The following is a 19,833-nucleotide window of genomic DNA, read 5'->3' as shown; positions in this document are numbered from 1 at the left end:
CGATAAAGGGAATATTGCAATAAAGTGAGTCACACAAGTTTTTTGGTTTCCCAGTGCAAATAAAAGTTTTGTTTACACTAAGCTAAAGTCTCTAAGGTGTGAGTGGCCCTATGCTTGAAAATACAATGTACAGACCTTAATTTAAAATATTTTATTGGGAGTTTCCGTCGTGGTGCAGTGGTTAACGAATCCGACTAGGAACCATGAGGTTGTGGGTTCGGTCCCTGCCCTTGCTCAGTGGGTTAACGATCCGGCGTTGCCGTGAGCTGTGGTGTAGGTTGCAGACGCGGCTCGGATCCCGCGTTGCTGTGGCTCTGGTGTAGGCCGGTGGCTACAGCTCCGATTAGACCCCTAGCCTGGGAACCTCCATATGCCGCGGGAGCGGCCCAAGAAATAGCAACAACAACAAAAGACAAAAGACAAAAAAAAAAAAAAAAAAAAATTTATTGTTGGAGTTCCTGTCGTGGCTCAGTGGTTAACGAATCCAACTGGGAACCATGACGTTGCAGTTCGATCCCTGGCCTCACTCAGTGGGTTAAGGATCTGGTGTTGCCATGAGCTATGGTGCAGGTTGCAGACGCAGCTCGGATCCCGTGTTGCTGTTGCTGTGGAGTAGGCCAGCAGCTGCAGCTCCCATTAGACTCCTAGCCTGGGAACTTCCATATGCCATGGTGCAGCCCTAAAAAGACAAAAAGACAAGAAAAAAATTTATTGTTAAAAATTGCTAATCCTCATCTGAGCCTTCAGCAAGTCATATTTTTTATTTTTATTTTTATTGCTTTTTAGGGCTGTACCAGTGGCATATGGAGGTTCCCAGGCTAGGGGTCTAATAGGAGCTCCAGCTGCGTGCCTATACCGCAGCCTCAGCAACGCGGGATCTGAGCTGTCTTCCATCTACACCACAGCTCATGGCAATGCTGGATCCTTAACCCACTGAGCAAGGCCAGGGATCAAACCCACAGCCCCATGGTTCCTAGTAGGATTCGTTTCTGCTGTGCCACAAAACGGGAACTCCTAGCAAGTCATGGTCTTTTTGCTGGTGGAAGGTCTGGCCTTAATGCTGGTGACTGCTGACTAGTCAGGGTGGTGCTTGCTGAAAGCTGGGGTCACTGAGGCAATTTCTTAAACTAAGACAGCCATGAAGTTACATTGGTCGAGTCTTCCTTCCATGACCAATTACTCTGCAGCCTGCAAGGCTGTTTGACAGCATTTTACACACAGTAGAACTGTCAAAGTTGGAGCCAATTCTCTCAAACGCTGCTGCTGCTCCATCAACCAGGTTTACGGAATAGTCTAAATCCTTCGTTGTCATTCCAACAGTCCTCACAGCCTCTTCACCAAGAGCAGATTCCATCTCAAGAAACCACTTTCTTTGCTCGTCTGTAAGAAGCAACTCCTCATCCATTCAAGTTGTATCACAGGATAAATTCAGCCACATCTTCAGGCCCCACTTATTTTTTTTTCTTTTTAGGGCTGCACCTGTGGCATATGGAAATTCCTGGGCTAGGGCCTGAATCAGAGCTGAAGCTGCAGGCCTACACCACAATTGTGGCAGCCCTGGATGAGAGCTGCATCTGCGACCTACACTGCAGCTTGTGGCAATGCCAGGGATCAAGGCCAGGGATCAAACCTGCACCCTCATGGACACTGCTGGGTTCTTAACCCCCAACAGAGCTAATTCTGGATCCTTAATTAGCAAGGCCAGGGATCAAACCTGCAACCCCATGGTTCCTAGTAGGATTCTAGCTCTGTTTCTGCTTCCACCGCATCTGCAGTTATTCCCTCTCCTGAAGTCCCGAACCTCTCAAAGGCATCCAAGGGGGCTGGAATCAACTTCTTCTAAACTCCTCAACTCCTTATAAACATTTCAAAGTGTTGATACTTTGACCTCTTCCCATGAATCACAGATGTTCTTTTTTTTGTTTATATTTTGGAATGGCTGTTAATATATTTTATTTTTTTAATTTCTAAAAATTTTGTTGGAATATAGTCGACCCACAAAGTTGTATTAATTGGTGCACAGCCAAGCAAGTCAGTTACACACAGACCCATACCCCTCCAGAGTCTCTTCCCAAACAAGCTGCCACACAGAACTGAGTAAATTCCCCTGTGGTACACAGTAGGTCCCCGTCACCCATCTGTCCTGTATACAGCGGGCATCACGGATGCTCTTCATGGCGTCTCGCATGATGCATCCTTTCTAAAACGTTTTCAATGCACTTTCCCCAGATCCATCAGGGGAGTCACTATCTGTGGCACTACAGCCTCGTGAAAAGTATTTCCTAAAGAATCAGACCTGAAAGTTGAAATCAGTCCTTAATCCATGGGCTGCAGAATGGATGCTGTGTTAGCAGGCATGAAAACAACACCAATTTCTCCCTCTCTCTCATTTTTTTTTTTTTGTCTTTCGTCTTTTTGGGGCCGCACCTGTAGCATAGGGAGGTTCCCAGGCTAGGGGTCGAATCGGAGCTGCAGCTGCTGGCCTACACCTCAGCCACAGCAATGTGGGATTTGAGCCACATCTGCGACTTATACCATAGCTCATGGCAACGCCGGATCCTTAACCCACTGAGCGAGGCCAGGGATCAAACCTCACGGATACTAGTCAGATTCATTTCCACGGAGCCACAATGAGAACTCCCCAAACAACACTACCCTTGTCGTCCAGGTCTATTGGAGCTCTTGGGTGACCAGGTGCCTTGTCTATGGGCTTTCATACTTTGCAAGGAATCTTTTTCTGAGCAGTAGGTCTCATCAGTGAGCTTCACATATTCAGTGACATATGCTGCCATCCAGGCTTTGTTTCATTTTCAGAGCACAGGCAGCGGAGATGGAGCATAATTCTTCAGAGCCCTGGGGGTTTCAGATGGTTAACGAGCACTGGCTTCAACCGAAAAGTCACCAGCGTCATCAACCCCTACAAGAGAGTCAGCTGGTCCCTCGATGCTCTGACGCCAAGCACCGACTCCTCCCCTCTCACGAGGAAGGTCCTAGGTGCCACCTAAAATCAAGGTGTTGGCAGGACTGGGTCCTTCCAGGAGGCTTTGGGGAAAGTCTGTCCCTTGCCCTTCGCAGCTGCTAGGGGGCACCTGCAGTCCCTGGTTCCTGGCTGCTTCTTCCATTTTCAGAGCCAGCACGGTGGGCGGAGTCCTTCTCACAATGACCTGTACGCATCCTGTCTCCTTTCCATCCACTTCTCAGGCCCCTGTGACTACACTGGCCCAGCCGGAAACCCAGCACCTTTTCCCCGTGTCCAGACCCCTGATGAGCAGCCTTAATCGCATCTGCCATCTTAATCCCCCTCTGCCGTGTAACCTACGACAGGCTGGGGGGATCAGGGTACGGGCGTCTCTGGGGGCTTCACTATCTGCCAGGGTTCTGAGCGGAACGTGTGAGAGCAGAAAGCCGACTCCCAGCTGCGAGGCTGCAACATATAAAATCCCCACCCTGAGCCATCGCTGGGAAGAGAGCTGAAGATGTGCTCCTGGGGATCGAAACACGCATTTCAAGGATGGTGCTTAAGAGTCACGTTGCTGTACAGCGGCAGGTGGCGCAACATCCTGAATCAACTACACTTTAATAAAAAAAAAGGTTTTGAAAAAGACAAGTGAGCAAGAGAGATCTGAGTCACAGAACTGAGAGACAACATGATGAAAAGGATGCCAACCAAGCGAGACACGAGTGTCAGGGAGCCGAAAGGGGACAAACACAACGTCACAGGGATTGAAGAGCAATGACGCGGGTCTGAGGTCCTGATTCTATGGCTAAACATCAGGCATTACCACGAGGGAAACAGAAACCCGTGAAAGTTCTCTGAGGTCTTCTGAAGAGACCGACCCAACAATGGCCAGACGGATAAAGAGCAAATACGTGTGGTGACCTGTGAGCGACAGGCAGCTGAGAGGGGGCGCCACAGGAATCCCCCACGGATCCCAGACCAAAGGCTGGGCGGGCAGCTGACCTCCTGTCTCAGCCCCTGTGATTTTAGCGCTGGAGGTGCCCGTCTGAGGGGCCATGCCGCCCAGCCCAGGGTGACTTCAAATTCCTTGTTATAATTTATTTATTTTTCAAGCAAGTCCTGGTTTGCCGGCCGTGTCTCACACCAGGGCATCTTTCGCGGGTAATCGCAGGCATTCGGGTCTGTTTGCAGAGATTACAAACCCACATCACCACCTGTTTGCCTTTCTGGGGAAGGATCACAGGCCTAATATTTGACTTGCAGGCTGTGCCCTTGAAAACGGGGCGTTCTGTTGAGGCCACCTTCGGTCCTCACCCAGGGACATGAGTCAGCCATGCAGTCTCATTCAACCTTTTTCTACTTAAACACTGGGATTTTGGTGTTTTTCTAATTTGGAAAACTTCTTTATCTTTCTGATTCTAAGACTCTCTTTCCATACCAAGGATAAGAATTATTGCCATTTGTTAAAACTGTTTCTTCTGATTTTTTAAAAACTTTTCTTTTTAAAATCAGATGTACCTATGTAGTCCACAGTATCAGTATTTTGCGCTGTGATTTCTGCCCGTGTTGCCATAGGTAAGGTTTTCCAGCCGAGATTATGAATCTATTTACCTATACACCCTTTTCTTCCAGGAATTTCCACGGTTTCATGTCATACATTTTTAATAAAATAATAAAAAGTCTGAGCTCAGCTTCCCTCCCTTAGCCCCACACTCATAGTCCACTGTGACTTAACTTTTATTAATCCTTCCTTTTCTTACTGATACGAAATGTTGCCCTTATTGGACTAGAAATTGTTATGTATACTTGGTCGCATTTTAGGACTTTCATGTTATTTCACTGATTATTGACACCTGTGAAAAGGCCACCTTATTTTCTGATGTGGCATTAACATTTTTTTCTGTCTTTTTAGGGCCGCACCTGTGGCACATGGAGGTTTCCAGGCTAGGGGTCCAATTGGAGCTGCAGCTGCCGGCCTCCACCACAGCTCACGGCAACGCTGGATCCTTAACCCACTGAGTGAGGCCAGGGATCGAACCCACAACCTCATGGCACCTATTGGATTCGTTAACCACTGTGCCACAATGGGAACTCCAGCCTCAAATATTTTTTATTATCCCAGGGAATGAGGCCCCTCTGCTACTCTTATTTCAACTGCTCCCTCTCACGTCTTTGTTTTTCTGTACTATTCTTTTCACATTCCCTGAATGCCTTGGGAATTCGACATGAATTCCTCAGGAGCCAGCATTTTTGCGGCAGAATGTTCATCTAAAGAACATGGTATCACTTGTTATAATTTACAATTGGGGGATGTTGTCTAATAATATTCTGTACTGCTCTTCATATCTTCTTACACATTTCTTAAATGTGTATCTTTAGGTTTCTCATACTTTTATTATAAATACGATTTTTTTCTATATATGTTCTAATTTGGTATCTTTGATGTCTAAAAAGGGGACACTGATTTTCTTTTATATTCTTTTATCTTATATAATAAGACTATTAAATTGTCTTCTTGGTTTTGCAGGTAACTATCTTGGGTTTTTATGATCCGCAGGTAACCTCCCTGTCCATCCATATACTACTCATTTTGCTACCTTCTCTAATTGCGTGGGCTAGCACTTCTAGAACATGCTAATCTGGTGGTGAGAAGTGATGACAGAAATGCTTTTCTTGTTTCTAATATTACTTTATCAAAATGGCTGTTGTTTGAATAAATTTTTTTCATCATGTTAAAAAGTATCCTTTTATCACAATTTATTAATTAAAAAATCATTAGAAACAGCATACTACTAGAGTTCCCATTGTGGTACAGCAGAAACGAATCTGACTAGGAACCACGAGGTTGTGGGTTCGATCCCTGGCCTTTCCCAGAGGATTAAGGATCTGGTGTTGCCATGAGCTGTGGTGTACGTCGAAGACTCGGCTTGGATCTGATGTTGCTGTGGCTGTGGTGTAGGCTGGCAGCTGTAGCTCCAATTGGACCCCTAGCCTGGGAACCTCCATATGCCGTGGGTGCAACCCTAAAAAGAAAAAACAAACAAACAACCCCCCCCAAAAAAACCAGAAAAACCAAAAAATGTTTTTCCATAGCACAGGTTTTGTCTCCTTAAGCCAGTGTTGTCCAAAACGACTTTGTGTGATGATGAGAACGTTCAATTTCTGCCTGTGCAGTATGGCAGCCACTACTCATGTGTGTGGCTATTGAAAACTTGACATGTGAAGAATGACACAGAAGAACTGATTTTTAAATGGTATAGAATTAATTTAAATAGGCAGAGGGGGCTGGTGGTTTCCATAATAGACAGGGTAGCCTGAGGCATAGTAACATGATGATTTAACTGGGCTGGAGTTTTCTTCCTTTATTTTCGTTAATATATAGGGCATCAAGGTGAGCCTAATGAATTTTTTTTCCCCTGGTTTGAAGCAGATAAATAATAAAGGAGTCCTTTATTCTTTGGGCATTTGAAAGATGAAAGATCTGTCCAAGAAAGCATCTGGATCCTGCTCCTTTGAGAAGACATGTCTTTGGCAATTTCTTCCTTTACTGGGCCAGGGGGAAAAAGAGGAGCTTGCAAAGCAACCACAGAGAAAAGCCAGGGGACGTGGGAAAAGGAACCCCAGGGACAGACACGGGGCGGCGAGGAGGGCAGAGCCCCAGGTCGGGGGGGCCGGGGCCGAGAAGGGGCTCCTGACTGGGCCTCTGGGGGTTGCTGCCAGGATGGTCCAGTGCAACAGGAGGTAGAGCAAGGATGGGATGGGCAGCTCCTTCAAATAAAAGGAGCAAGATGTGCCGGCTTTTAGCTGGATGCACGTTAGGGACAAAGGAAAGCAAAAGAAAGTCTTTCTGTTTGTTTGTTTGCTTTGGCTTCTCTTCTTATTTTAAGTTTTTTGGGGCCATGCCCGTAGCATGTGGAAGTTCCTAGGGCAGGGATCAAACAAACTCTTGCCACAGCAGCAACAATGCCAGGTCCTTAACCCTGCGCCACCAGGGAACTCCTTGCTTCTGTGTTTTTGTTTCAATACGGTGACTAATTACACTGATATTCCCAGTAGGACAGAGGACAGAGGGAGTGACGGAGGCACTGGGGACAGAGAGGGAAGGGCCAGGGCAGGGCAGATGGGGGGTGTGAGCTCACGGAGGCCGAGGTGGGGGCAGTGATGCCTGTAGCCCAGAGCTTTCTGTGAGCGGGTGAGGGGCTGCCAAGGCCTGTGGTCTGGAGGGGGTGAAGGCTTGAGGAGCCACTGTGGGAGCTCAGGACCTTGCTAAGAGCCGGAGAGGAACTTTTGGGCAAGGCTGTGGGCTGGGTTAGACTGGGGACCCCAGCCTGCAAGGGTGTAGGACGCGTCCCCTCCAGAAAGGTCCTTAGCGCAAAGCTGTTGGTCACAGCAGTCAGCGCAGGGCCAGCAGGGGTGACAGCAGAGAGCAGCCAGGGGGGTGGGCCACAGAGCAGGAAGGAGCTGATGGGGGGACCCGGGGGGGGCCCGCGGGGTCTAGAGGTCTCAGTGAGGACAGACTGGATTCAGAAGGGAGCGTGAGAGCAGAGGCCAAGGGCCGAGCACGGGAGGTGGGGCAAACGTCGGCAGAAGAGGAGCAGTTCTGAGGGACGTTGGGCAGTGGGCACCTCCGCCCCCAAGGGCAGGGCTGAGGGTCCGCAGGGGGCCGAGGACCGGGGGCCTCACACACGAGGGGCACGGTGGGGGCTGGGGATGTGGGAGGGACTGTGGGGGGTGCAGCCTGCAGTGTGGGGCTGAGTCGGCCGCGTCCAGATGTGTGTGTCTGTGCAGTTGTGACCCTTGGGGGTGATGTCACATTCTTGTGTCTAAAAGCCTCAAGAAGAGGGAAGCCTCCCTGCCCGCAGCCCCTGGTCAGTGGGGCCTGGGCTCTGCATTTTCCTTCCTCTCAACAAAGCCCTAGTCTTGGGGAATCACCTCCTGAGAAGCCCCGTCTCCCTGGGGGGTAGGTGACAGGCTGCTCTCCGGGGACTCTGCTCACAGTGAAGGAGACCTGCCCCACCCCGAAGCTCTGAGCCTCGTGCAGGCAGGTGCGGGCAGGGACAGCAAGCCCCTCCCCAGCCCCCAGCCCCCCAGGGAGCTGGTTCTCCGACCATGTGCCCAGGCGCCCAGGCCACCTCTGCGCTAGGACTGCCCAGTTAGCCCAGAGCATCCGCCAGAAGAGCTCGTTCCTGCCCCCCACCTTCCCTGCCTTTCTAACTATGCGGGGAACCCGAGAGTCTAAGCTAAAAGTGACAGCAGCCGTGTGCCTGGAGAGGCTGTGATCTTCCCGTAGGAAAAGCCAGGGGACTCTGTGGCTGAGAGCGTGTGGCCCTCAGCCCTGGGGGTGGGTGGGGGGCTCCAGGCCCAGGCTGAAGCAGAGGGAACTGCTCTGGGGAAAAAAGTGAGCTGGGAATGAGTGGGGGGAGCTCAGAGCGTGGAGAAGCGGGGGTCGGAGGGACAGGGAGGGGTGGGGGCAGGGTGGGCGGGGCGTCGGCCAAGACACCAGGGCGGTGAAAGTGGTTTCAAAACGGAAACACGGGAGAGGGGGTGATGTGCAGCCCAGGGCAGGTGGTGGGGGCTCTTGGGGGGGGGGGCAGCCGGAAGCCTCATGGGGCTGATGTAGGCCCCCCATCAGCACCACAGGCTCTGGGCTCCGAGAGCTTGTTTCACCTGATGGGCTGTGGATGTGTGTGAACCCCTCCAGGCGGGACCAGAGGCTCCTTCTCTGTCTCCTCTGGGGCCCCGTCTTCCTCTGTCTTCCCCCCAAACCCAGCCCCGGCGTCTCTTCTAGTCCCAGGCCTCTAAATCCAGGGCTCCGCCCAATAATGCTCCCTCCACCCCCAAACATCTACGGCCTTGTCCCTAGAACCCGAGACTGTGTCACCTTACACAGCACAAGGGACTTGGCAGACGTGATTCAGTTACGGCTGTGGGATGGGGCATGGTCTGGACTCTCTTGGTGGGACAGTGTCATCGCAAGGAGGGCAGGGGACTCAGAGAGAAAGCGGGAGATGGGACAGAAGCAGGGGTCGGGAGAGCCTGGAGGTCAGAAGGCCGATGGCCTGGAGGGTGGGGGAAGGGCAGGAACCTCGGGGTGTGGGCACCTCTAGACGGAAAGCCAGCACTCAGCCTCTCCCCTGGAGCCTCCAGAAGGAGGGCCACCCGCCACACCTTGATGGTAGGACTTCTGAACCCCAGAGCCAGGAGAGAGGTTGGTGTGCAGTAAGCCACTAAGTCTGATGTGGCTAGAGCAGCCAGGGCGTCTGGCGGGCAGCACCCCACTTCGTCTCTCCAGAGCTCCTGCCCAGTGCCGAGCCTGCCCGGCCACTTGATGCCTGGCAGTCCACCCGAGGTCAACACTCTGCCCGTGTCCTGCTTCCTCCCCACCTGCTCCACCCTCGCCTTCCCCAGGTGAGGTGACCCCCCACCCCACCCCCATGACTCAGGCGGAGACTCTGGAGTCACCCTTGACCTGGATGCCTCCGTACCCAAGACCCCACATCCAACCTGTGGGCAACCTTGCAGGCTCCACCTTCAAAGCTCATCTGACAGTGTCTCAGTAGCCCCACTGCCTGTGAGGTCTTGTTACTCACCTGTGCTGGGGGGCATGCCCTGCCCAGGTCCTCAGCCCTGGGCCCGCACCCCCTACGCCTCTGACCTAGTCTCCGTCGTCGGCCAGCAGCCTTTCAGGCACGGGCATGCCTACTTCCCTGCCTCGCTCGCGTCTTTGCTCAATGTCTCCTTCGCAACAGGCCGCCCGACCACAAAAGATGCCAACACGAGACTGCAAGGGAGCTAAGCCAAGGTTTGGTGGAGGGATATGCAAGGTGACGGGGTGGGTGCAGCTCAGCCCGGCGGGAAGAGGTGTGCAAAACGGCACCGGGGCATCCACGGCGAGGACGGGCCACCACCCACCCTGGAAAGAAAGGCGTCAGTCTGCCTTTGTCCTAAACGCCCTCGATCCTGGCATCGGGTGTTTCAGGCCAGCCGCAAGACTCCCCTGTTCATCACCTTCAGCTCTTTTATTCGTGCAGTGCCGTGGCCTCAGCATCACCTGGCCTAGGGGACAATGTCACCCGGGGCTGGATCGAGCTGAAACCAAACTATTTAGCAAGCATCTGACTGTCAGGAGGAAATGCACGTCCCCTCGTTTTAATTAAGAAGAGACTGAGGCCAGAGAGCAGGTGTCTCCCAGCCCCGGGCTTCCAGCCAGTGTCCTGCACCCAAGCTTCCACCATCTGCCCACCCAGAGGCCCCAAGGGGACGGCCCCTCCAGACCGCAGGGCAGCCCCAGGGCTCAGCTGCGCAGACTTACGCTAGCCTTTCCTCCTCTTTCCTTCGAAGCTCGAAGTCCCGCTGAACCACCTCCCAGATGTGCTTGGCCTCCTCGTCCGTGAGCGTGGAAAGATCCAGTTTTTTCCCCATCTTTGCTTCTGGTCAGGGTCACACCTGGAACCACAGGATCATAGCGGTCAGCCCAGGAAGCCCGCAGATGCGGCCCACGCACAGAAGAGGCAACACGGAAAGTGCCAGTTTCCAGCCTGGGTTAGATGGTTTTCTGGAAACGTGGACAGTGGAAATCAATGAACCCATGTGTGGAATTCCCACGCCCCGGGGCACACTTCAGAAGATGTTATCAGGCCCCTCTTTGAAGACACTGAAGATCCCAATCAATGTCAAAAGGACAAAAGAAGGAACATCCAAATATAAAAAACTGGAGTTCCCTGGTGGCTCCGTGGGTTAAGGACCTGACATGGTTGCTGTGGTGGTTTGGTTGTTGCTATGATGCAGTTTCAGTCCCTGGCCTGGGAACCTCTGCTTGCTGCAGGTATGGCCAAAAAACCCAAACCAATCCTCCCCCAAAAAACCCCCCAAACCCCAAACCAAATGTCAAATACCAAGATAAGCAGAGCTTCGCCACTCTGCTCGCTACTCAAAGTGCGTGCTCTTTGGACCAGAGCATCTCCTGGAACCTGTTAGAAATGCAGATTCCCAGGCCCTGCCCCAGCCTCCTGATGCAGAATCTGCATTTCATCAAGATCCTCCGATCGCGCTCTGCCTGTCTCCCCACCCCCCGCCCCCACTGCGCACACTCCTCGGACATCGCTTCACACGCCCAGCAGCCGGTGACGTCACATATCACCATGACGACGGTGACTTCTCCCGGGGTCGCGGGGGTGCTCCTCTGTGCTCCCGCCTCCCTGGTCTCAGCTGGCCATCCAGGGGCCCCTGGGACAGAGGCTGTGGCTTCTACACGGAGGCCAGCCCCGCGCTGGGCACCAAGGCTGTGGGAAGATTCTGCTGGGGAGACGGTTTCCCTTCGGGAAGCTGAAAGTTCAAGGAGAACCTGTGTGTCTTCAGCGAGTCTTTTATTCTTTTTCTTTTTAGGGCTGCACCTGCAGCACATGGAACTTCCCAGGCTAGGGGGCAAATCGGAGCTACAGCTACTGGCCTCCACCACAGCCACAGCAGCGAGGGATCTGGGCCACATCTGTGACCTACTCCACGGGTTGCAGCAATGCCAGATCCTTAACCCACTGAGCAAGGCCAGGGATCAAATCCGCATCCTTGTGGACACTATGTCGGGTTCTTTACCCATTAAGCCATAATGGGAACTCCTTTAGCAAGTTTTCATTTGGCGGCCTACAACACAGCTCACCCAAATGCCAGATCCTTAACTCACTGAACCAGGCCGGGGATGGAACACGAGTCCTCATGGATACTAGTCGGGTTCGTTACCCCTGAGGCACCATGGGAAATCCCTGCCTTTTTTCTTTTTTAAAATTATTGTTTTTTTTTTTGTTTTTTGTTTTTTTTTTGCCTGCTCCTGCTGAAGTTCCTGCCTGGGCCAGGAATCAAACCCAGGCTGCAGCAATGACAAAGGCAGATCCTTAACTGCTAAGCCACCAGGGAACTCCCGGTTACTTAGGAAAAGTGACATTGTCTGAGCAACACGCAAGACACCCGTTAAAATGAAAATTTCCACAGAGATCCTATGGCTGTCAATTAACTGTTTCCTGGCTTGTGTCTTAAAATCAGTGAAAAATAATTTCTTAAATTTTTTTGCACTAACCCCGCCCCATTTCAACCCTCAAGCCCCAGCTGACAGTGTACGATGGGTTACGGGGCTGCCCTGGGGTGCAGGACACGAAAACATCAAAACACAACTGATGCCTCATGCTCCCCAGGGCACAGAGTTTCTGGGTTTTAAAAACTGGGACAGCAAGTTATTTGATGGAGGACTGGGGTTTATTCATTTTTAAAAACCATTTTTGAAAACTATTCTATCATGAGAAGCACATTCACTGAAATTCTGTTTCCAAAGCCGATAAAAGCCGTGACCGTCGGCTGAGTAATTCCCTTTTCCTCTCCTAAAGGAAACGTCACTTCAAGTAAGGGAAATACTGTAAAGATGAGGGAGAAAAGCAAAACAGAAGGAAACGAGTATATTTTTCTTGTCATGCAAACGTTACCACTGCAGAGCGCGCCAGTGACCGAGAAGCGGATGGATGCACAGGTCACACTGGTGCGTCAGAACCGCTGCCCAGGGCTTCACATTCAGAGGACGCCATCTCCCCTGGGCGCCCCCTCCAGCCTGTTCCTTCTGTCTGATGTTCTTTTTCTAGGAAGGATGGTACTTGGGCTCCCAGCTCAGATAACCGAGGTGACTGAGACCAGGGAACGGACATAAGCTGGACCAGGGAGGGTCCGGGTACCGCTGCCAGGGGAAGAGGCCCAGGTTGGCTACCCGCTGCCTGGAGTGAGACTGGGCAGAAACCCGCTGAGATGTGAACAGGGGAAGCGGACGGCCCCCGAGCTTAGAGGGGACCATGGCAACGTGGCTTAGCACCATTTTGGAGGTTCCGGTGATGACCCTGAGTTGTTACGGGAGGGAGACATATCCACTCTGCCCCGTTTAATAAAGCCATAGTGGCAGAATATACATTTTCAAAACAAGCATCCCCCAGAGCTAAACCAAGAACAGACTGTAGGTACTTTATGGATGAGACATCATCTGAAAAATTTTACTCTGGTGCCCGTTTTTTATTTTTATTTTTTTGCTTTTTAGGGCCGTACCCACAGCAGATGGACGTTCCCAAGCTAGGGGTCGAATCGGAGCCATAGCTACTGGCCTACACCACAGCCACAGCAACTCGGGATCCAAGCCACGTCTGCGACCTACACCACAGCTCACAGCAATGCCAGATCTTTAACCCAGTGAGCGAGGCCAGGGATCGAACCTGCGTCCTCATGGATGCAGGTCAGATTTGTTAACCGCTGAGCCACGACAGGAACTCCTCTGGTGCCTATTTTCAGCCCCTGCCCAGCAACTGGGTGGGCAGGAGGTGCAGGGTCAAGAAGGGAGGAAGATTCCAAAGTTTAGCTGCGCCCTCTAGGACACTGTGCCCCTACACAGCAAGGGGATGCTCCCGGGATGTATGTTCCTAGGATAGCCGGGCTCGAGAGCCCGAGGCCTGTGACTTGGGTCATTATACACTGTGATCAAATCTTCCCACTCAGTGAATTAATGAAAGGCAGAAGTTTAAAGCCTTTTAAAAACTACCTTTAGAAAAGAGAATCTTAAATCGAATGATGAGTGTGTTTTCAGCATTCGAAATGTACAAATCGGAGTTCCCTGGTGGCTCAGTGGGTTAAGGATCCGGCATTGACATTGCTGTGGTGCAGGTTCTATCCCTGGCCCGGGAACTTCCTCATGCCATGGGTGTGGCCAAAAAATACATAAAGCAAAAGTCACAGGCAGCTGGGGAGTGTGCTGCCAGCACCCCTTCCGGCTGGCGTCAGGCTGGTACCTTCATGGGGGCAGCTGGGGTGTGGTGGAAAGGTGCCCTCCCGCCAGGGGCTGCCATGCCTAGGGTTCAACTGCGCAGGTTCACGGAGGGGACGGCCTTCCAGCACAGTCATCTCACCCATCAACCCCGACTCTGCTCCATCACTGAGACCCTGATGTGACCTGGTACCCCTCCACCGTCAAGGGGGACCATGAGCACAGAGGATATGCTGGACCCGTGGAAGGTGCGAGGCTCTGGGCCTGCCCGGGGCCTGCAGGAACCTCCCAGGGCGTGCGTGCTGGCAGGCAGCTCCACCAGACTCTCGCCAGTCCTGGCTCCATTTCAGGGTAGATAACGCCTGTCATGAGGTTCCTGAACAAAACACTTTCAATTTGCGCCTGTTCCACGGCTCAGATTTAATCACCTTTTTGATCGCTGAGACTGTGAGCCTTCCCCAACCGTTTAAAAGCTATAATGGAGAAAAGAGAGGGTCACACGGAAGTTAATGAGTTGGAAAGAGATCGTGGAACTGGTTTTATAAAATGCATGTCCTGGAGTTCCCGTTACGGTGCAGTGGTAAACGAATCCAACTAGGCACCATGAGGTTGCAGGTTCGGTCCCTGGCCTTGCTCAGTGGGTTAAGGATCCAGCGTTGCCGTGAGCTGGGGTGTAGGTTGCAGATGCGGCTCGGATCCTGCGTTGCTGTGGCTGTGGTGTAGGTCAGCAGCTGCAGCTCTGATTCGACCCCTAGCCTGGGAACCTCCATATGCCATGGGAGCAGCCCTGGAAAAGGCAACAAGACAAAAAATAATAAAATAAAATAAAATAATAAAATAAAATAAAATAAAATAAAATAAAGTAAAATAAAATAAAATAAATGCATGCCCTGAATCCAGACCACTGAATTTCAATGCTGTATCATCTTTTCTCAGGCAAAGAGTTGAAGTCATATTTTGGCTGCATTAAAGGGAGATCTGGTGGGGGTGGGAGGAAATGCCTCCTACACAAAGCTTCCAGTGAACCCCTGAGCCTGGGAACAATGGCAGTGACGAGGAGTCACCGTCTGAGCAGATTGCCAGCAGAGCTCTTCAAAGTTCCTGGTTAAACGCCTCAAAACAGTGCCAGGAATCTCCCTGACTCAGAATCAGGGGGGCGACTCTTGCTGATAGAGGTGTGGGCACACTCCTGAGGCAAAGCCCAGGTGCCAACTACGGGGCCACTGCATTGACCCTTTGTGGCTGTTCCCATGTGCTGTCGGCAGAGCTGGCCTGTGTGGTTAGTTCTGAGGGCAGTGCCTGCTGCCTGCTGGTAGAAACCATGCCCTCCAGCCTCGTCAGCTGCAAAATGAGCACATCCCGCCCAGAAGGTCCGCCACTCCCTGCAGGTGCACCAGGCACCCTTGCGGTGCAGCTGGAGGTTCTGGAATCATTCCAGCAGCAACAGCACAGGGCGGGCGCCCTGCAGCGTGCCACCCACCTGCCCATTCTCTGCTCTGCCAGCTTCCTGGGAAGTGGCTGGAAACCCTGTTTACATGGCCATCGGTCTGTACCTGCAGCTAAAGCCCAGCTGTCGACTCCACAGCAAGGGCGGGCGGGTCCCAGGCCCCAGGGTGGGGCCGAAAGTTGGGAGCTGGGTGGTGCAGGCACCAGCTGGCCCTGCTCCCTGGGACAAGTGCCCTTCTCCTCTCTGTCCAAGGACGGCAGTTGGGCTCCATGACCTTTCTGGCCCTCCCCAGGCCTGGTGATGCCAGGATGTTGGGATCACAGAGAGAGCCTACAGGCTGGGTGGAGGGGAGAGGGCTTTTCCTCCAGTGGTTGCTTCTGGAAAGATCAAGACATAGAGCCCTAGGAGGCGGGAGCTGGGGCGCCCATAAGCAATCCCCCTACTGTCACCCCAGGGCACCAAAGTCACCCTTCTGAGTAGACCCCCAGGTTCTGGAACCTCTTTGCCCCCCCCCACCCCCAGCCTCCCACCAGACCCACTCAGCCACCTTTGATGCTTCAGCCACTGGCGCCTTCATCTCGCTCCTCACTTGCTCCTTCTTCGACCTGTAACCTGCTGTTGGCTCCTTCTAGTGCATTTTTTATCTCAGTCATTGAATTTTGGATCTCTGCTTGTTTAATCTTTAAATCTTCTACTTAATGTATCGATCCTTGCCTCCAGTTTTTTGGTTTTTTCCCCCAAGATCTCGGATCATCTTTACTGTCATTATTCTAAAGCCTTTTTCACAGAGGCTGCTAATCTCCAGTTGACTGGGCTTTTTTTCTGGGGTTTTGAGTAATTCCCTCATCTGGCTTATATTCCTCTGTCTTTTCCTTTTGCAGTTTTCCGTCCGGGCTCCTTTTTGCAGGCTAGAGGCTTGTGGCCCTCTTGCTACTGGTGTCTGCCCCCTTGTCACTGATGCCTTAATCCATAAGTCCCTCTGACTTCTCGTCTGTGAGCCTGGGTTTGTCTCCAGTCAATACTGTGAGGTACCTACATCCAGATTCCGGGCATGGGGAGCACAGGGACCGAGGCTTGGGGCTTGGATCTAAGGCGGGAGGCCCTGGAGACTCAGAGACGGGGGTCTTGCCCAGGAAAGCTGTGGCTTGGGGAGGTCGGCGGGGGTGGGGGGGGGTGGAGAGACAACTCAGGGGAGGGGTGGATGTCAGGACAGAGGTGAGTGGGCTGAACCCAGGTGCCAAAGTCACTGCTCTGCTGCCACAATCAGCAAGCCCTGGCCCTCTCCCTGGGGCTTCATGACCATGGGCAGTGCCACCTCTGCACCTAAGGGCTAGTGGGGGCCTCAACTCTCCCTTAACCTTCCAACCTTTCACAAATATGTGACGAAGATTTTCAAAAAACACACATAAAATGCAAAGGCCCCAACCCAACTGGAAACAAAAAGTGTGGTTTTCAATACTCAGCTAAGGTGAGAGAGTCCAAGCCTATTGAGATCTTAGAAGACAAGGGAGCCAGTGCCCACTAAGTGATCCCATAGGCCCAGCCCCTTCTCACAGCTCTGTAACAAGGTGGGTGGGCCGGTCTGGGGACCTGACACAAACAAAAGACAATTCCACAAAAACTGGGGCTTTCAGAGGACTGGAAATCCAGGATGCCTTCTCCCCTGCAGACACCCCCGAGCCTGCACCTCCTTGCAGGAGGACTCCTTCTGCAAACAGCCTGGGACCCGAGAGCTCCATTCTGAGTGAGTCCGCCAAGCCCACAGCCTCAGGCTGCTCTGCAGACAGATCCGCCACAGGGCCTCTGGTTAAACCACTGCTTTGCCCCAAATGGGCGCCCAGAGGATCCAGACCAGTCTCATCTGGTTCTCCGGGTTGGGCGGGGTGTGGGTTTGGGGTTCCGTGGGCCGGGCACGTTCTCCTCAACAGCTGGGACGGTGGGCTGGGGGCTGCTGGGGGCGTTTTCACTCAGCGGAGCTGCGCTTATCACCGTGGCCCCTCTCTGATCCTGGGGACGCAGTCCTGGTGCCACCCAGGCCCCTCTTTGATTCTCCCTCTCTCCCAACTCACCGACTCCTTTCCGGGGCGTGCAGGCCCTGGCCGGGCCCCTCGGGGGTGGTCTCTCCGGTCCCTCTGGGCTGGGGAGAGGGAGGCGACCAGGCCGGGCGTCAGGTGCACTGAGGCCAGGCGGGCTGATCCGGGCCAGGCAGGGCGCAGGGCGCACGGCGCGGCAGGGGCGAGGTCCCCGGCCGCCCTCCGGAGTCACGAGGCCCGCGGCCCGCCCCGCCCAGCTCCGGGAGCGCCGGGCACCTCCGGGTGCCAGCCAAGGGCGGGGCGGGCACCTCGGGCGCCGCGCCGGAGTGGGAGGCACAGGGCAGGGCGGGGCCAGGGGCTCCTCGCCCCACGCCGACTCCCGAGAGGAAGGCGGCAGCGGGGAGAGAGGGCTGAGCCCACGTCTGGCGGGTCCGCGACTTTCCCCGGGTGATGCGGTCCCGCAAAGGGACCCGCCAGGCTTTGGCGCCCTCGGAGCGCGCGGTACCGCGTTTACCTCCCTTCCCACCTCTGCAGGGAGAACGCTCCTTACTCTGGCTTGACAGATGGGAAAACCGAGGCTCAGGAAAGCGCCTTCCCCAAAGCCACCGGCTAACACGTGGGGACGCCACCTGGTAAGTGGGACTTTGGATCCAGGATTTCCTGCGGCAGATCCGCGCCCCTCCACGCCTTCCCTCCTGCCTGGACGCGGCTGGAACGCGAAGCCCGAGCGCCAGTAGCCCGGCGGCTGGCCAGGCACCTGAAACCTTGCCCGCCAGGAAAAGCCGCTCAAGTCACAGCCGCGGCTCCCGGCGGAGTCAACTTCTGCGCGCAGACCCGGCGCGTGCGCGTGAGGATGCGCTGCTGGGCGGCGGGAGGACGCGGTGCTGGGAACCTGCTTTGAGCTCCCGCGCCATCCCCTCGCTCTCCTCGTCCGGACTCGCGCTCACGGAACTGCAAACCCAGAGCGTCCCAAACACCGCCACGAGCTCCAGCCCACTGTGCCTGCTTTGCCTTCCCCAATCTCTTGGATCATAAGGGCATCGCCTTCTCCCTCTCCCTTCCAGAGTTGGGCGCATCAGAGCCCTCTCCCCTCCTCCCTCTCACGTTTACGAAAAAAAGATCAAAGGAAAAGTACAGTCTTTCCCCCCAGGAAATCCCCCCCCCTTTTGAAACTTTCCATGTTTGCAACGTGGGAATAGGAGTAAGTAAGCCCGGATGCGGTCAGTGCTGCGAGGTGAACAGACGCTGCCATCTCCATTTCGCAGAAGAGGCAACTCTACCTGTAGGATCTTTGCCATGTCACGTTGGATAATTTATAGGGCGCTTTCAACAGCAGGGAAAAGCACTGTCCAGCCCTTGGGTGTTTCAGGCCCGTGGGCTGCACTGGAGCTCTAGCCAAACACCACCAACGGGTGGGGTCCAAACCTGGAAGTGGCTGCCACTGACGCTTAACCCAGAGCTCAGACACCCTATGCGCTGGTTCTTATGTCTTTCGTTTCCTTATCATATACTTCATTCTCAAATGAAAAAACCCCTTAAGAACTTGTATCAGGACTATAAGTCCTTAAGGGCAGAATTAAAAAAGACTTTTTGTCTTTCATTTTAAAAAATTGTAGTTGATTTTGGAGTTCCTGTCGTGGAGCAGTGGTGAATGAATCCGACTAGGAACCATGAGGCTTCGGGTTTGATCCCTGGCCTTGCTCAATGGGTTAAGGATTCGGCGTTGCCCCAAGCTGTGGTGTAGGTCGCAGATGTGGCTCAGATCCCGCATTGCTGTGGCTCTGTCGTAGGCCAGCAGCTACAGCTCTGATTAGACCCCTAGCCTGGGAACCTCCTCATGCCATGGAAGCGGTCCTAGAAAAGTCAAAAAGGCAAAAAAAAAAAAAAAATTGTAGTTGATTTACAGTGTTGTGTTAGATAGGAGTACAGCAAAGTGATTATATATACAGTTTTATATCTATATAAAGTGATACATATTTATAAAGTGAATATATATATATATACTTTTACAGATTCTTTTCCATTGTAGGTTAAATATAAGATATTAAGAGAGAGTTCCCTTTTTGCTCAGTAGGTTAAGGATCCAGCATTTTCACTGCTGTGGCTTTAGTTACAGCTGTGGCGTGGGTTCAGTTCCTGGCCTGGGAACTTCCATATGCTGTGGGCGAAGCCCCCCCCAAAACCCCCAAGATATTGGGGTATAGTTCCCTGTGCCATACAGTAGGTCCTTGGTGTTTATGTGTTTTATATATAGCAGTGTGTGTCTGGTAATCCCAAACTCCTAATTTATCCCATATCCCTTTTGCCTTTGGTAACTATAAATTTGTTTTCTATGTCTGTGAGTCTGTTACTGTTTTGAAAATAAGGTCATTTGTTCTTTTTTTTTTTTTTTGATTCCACAAATGATATTGTATGATACTTGTTTTTCTCTGTCTGACTTACTTAGTATGATAATCTCCAGTTCCATCCATGTTGCTGCAAATGGCATTTCGTTCTTTTTTTTTATGGCTGAGTAGTGGTCCATTTTGTGTGTGTATCTCACATCCTTTTTATTCATTCCTCTGTCAGTGGATACTTTTAGGTTGCTTCCAAGTCTTGGTTATTGTAAATC

General features: G+C 52.7%; 1 protein-coding gene across 12 annotated transcripts in view; it reads right to left on the bottom strand.

The window, feature by feature from the left end:
* The window catches only part of MLPH (melanophilin), a 46,990-nt gene extending 28,923 nt beyond the window's left edge, over nt 1-18,067 (bottom strand). For 7 of the 12 annotated variants that reach the window (XM_084997897.1, XM_084997901.1, XM_084997899.1 and 4 more), the window contains exons 1-2: nt 17,259-17,396; nt 10,272-10,405 (exon numbers count right to left, since the gene is read on the bottom strand). In XM_084997897.1, the coding sequence (XP_084854023.1) occupies nt 10,272-10,381 (110 nt within the window). In that variant the 5' untranslated portion in view covers nt 10,382-10,405; nt 17,259-17,396. 12 annotated transcript variants of the gene reach the window in all.
* Between the last annotated feature and the right edge of the window lie 1,766 nt (nt 18,068-19,833).

This window comes from Sus scrofa, chromosome 15, assembly GCF_054392235.1.
Source record: "Sus scrofa isolate SSC_HxYL_T2T_F1_AM1 chromosome 15, Sscrofa_HxYL_maternal_Yorkshire_Landrace_v2.0, whole genome shotgun sequence".
Classification (NCBI taxonomy): Eukaryota; Metazoa; Chordata; class Mammalia; order Artiodactyla; family Suidae; genus Sus; species Sus scrofa.
Note: the sequence above shows the minus strand (reverse complement) of the source record. Positions and strands in the feature narration are given on the sequence as shown.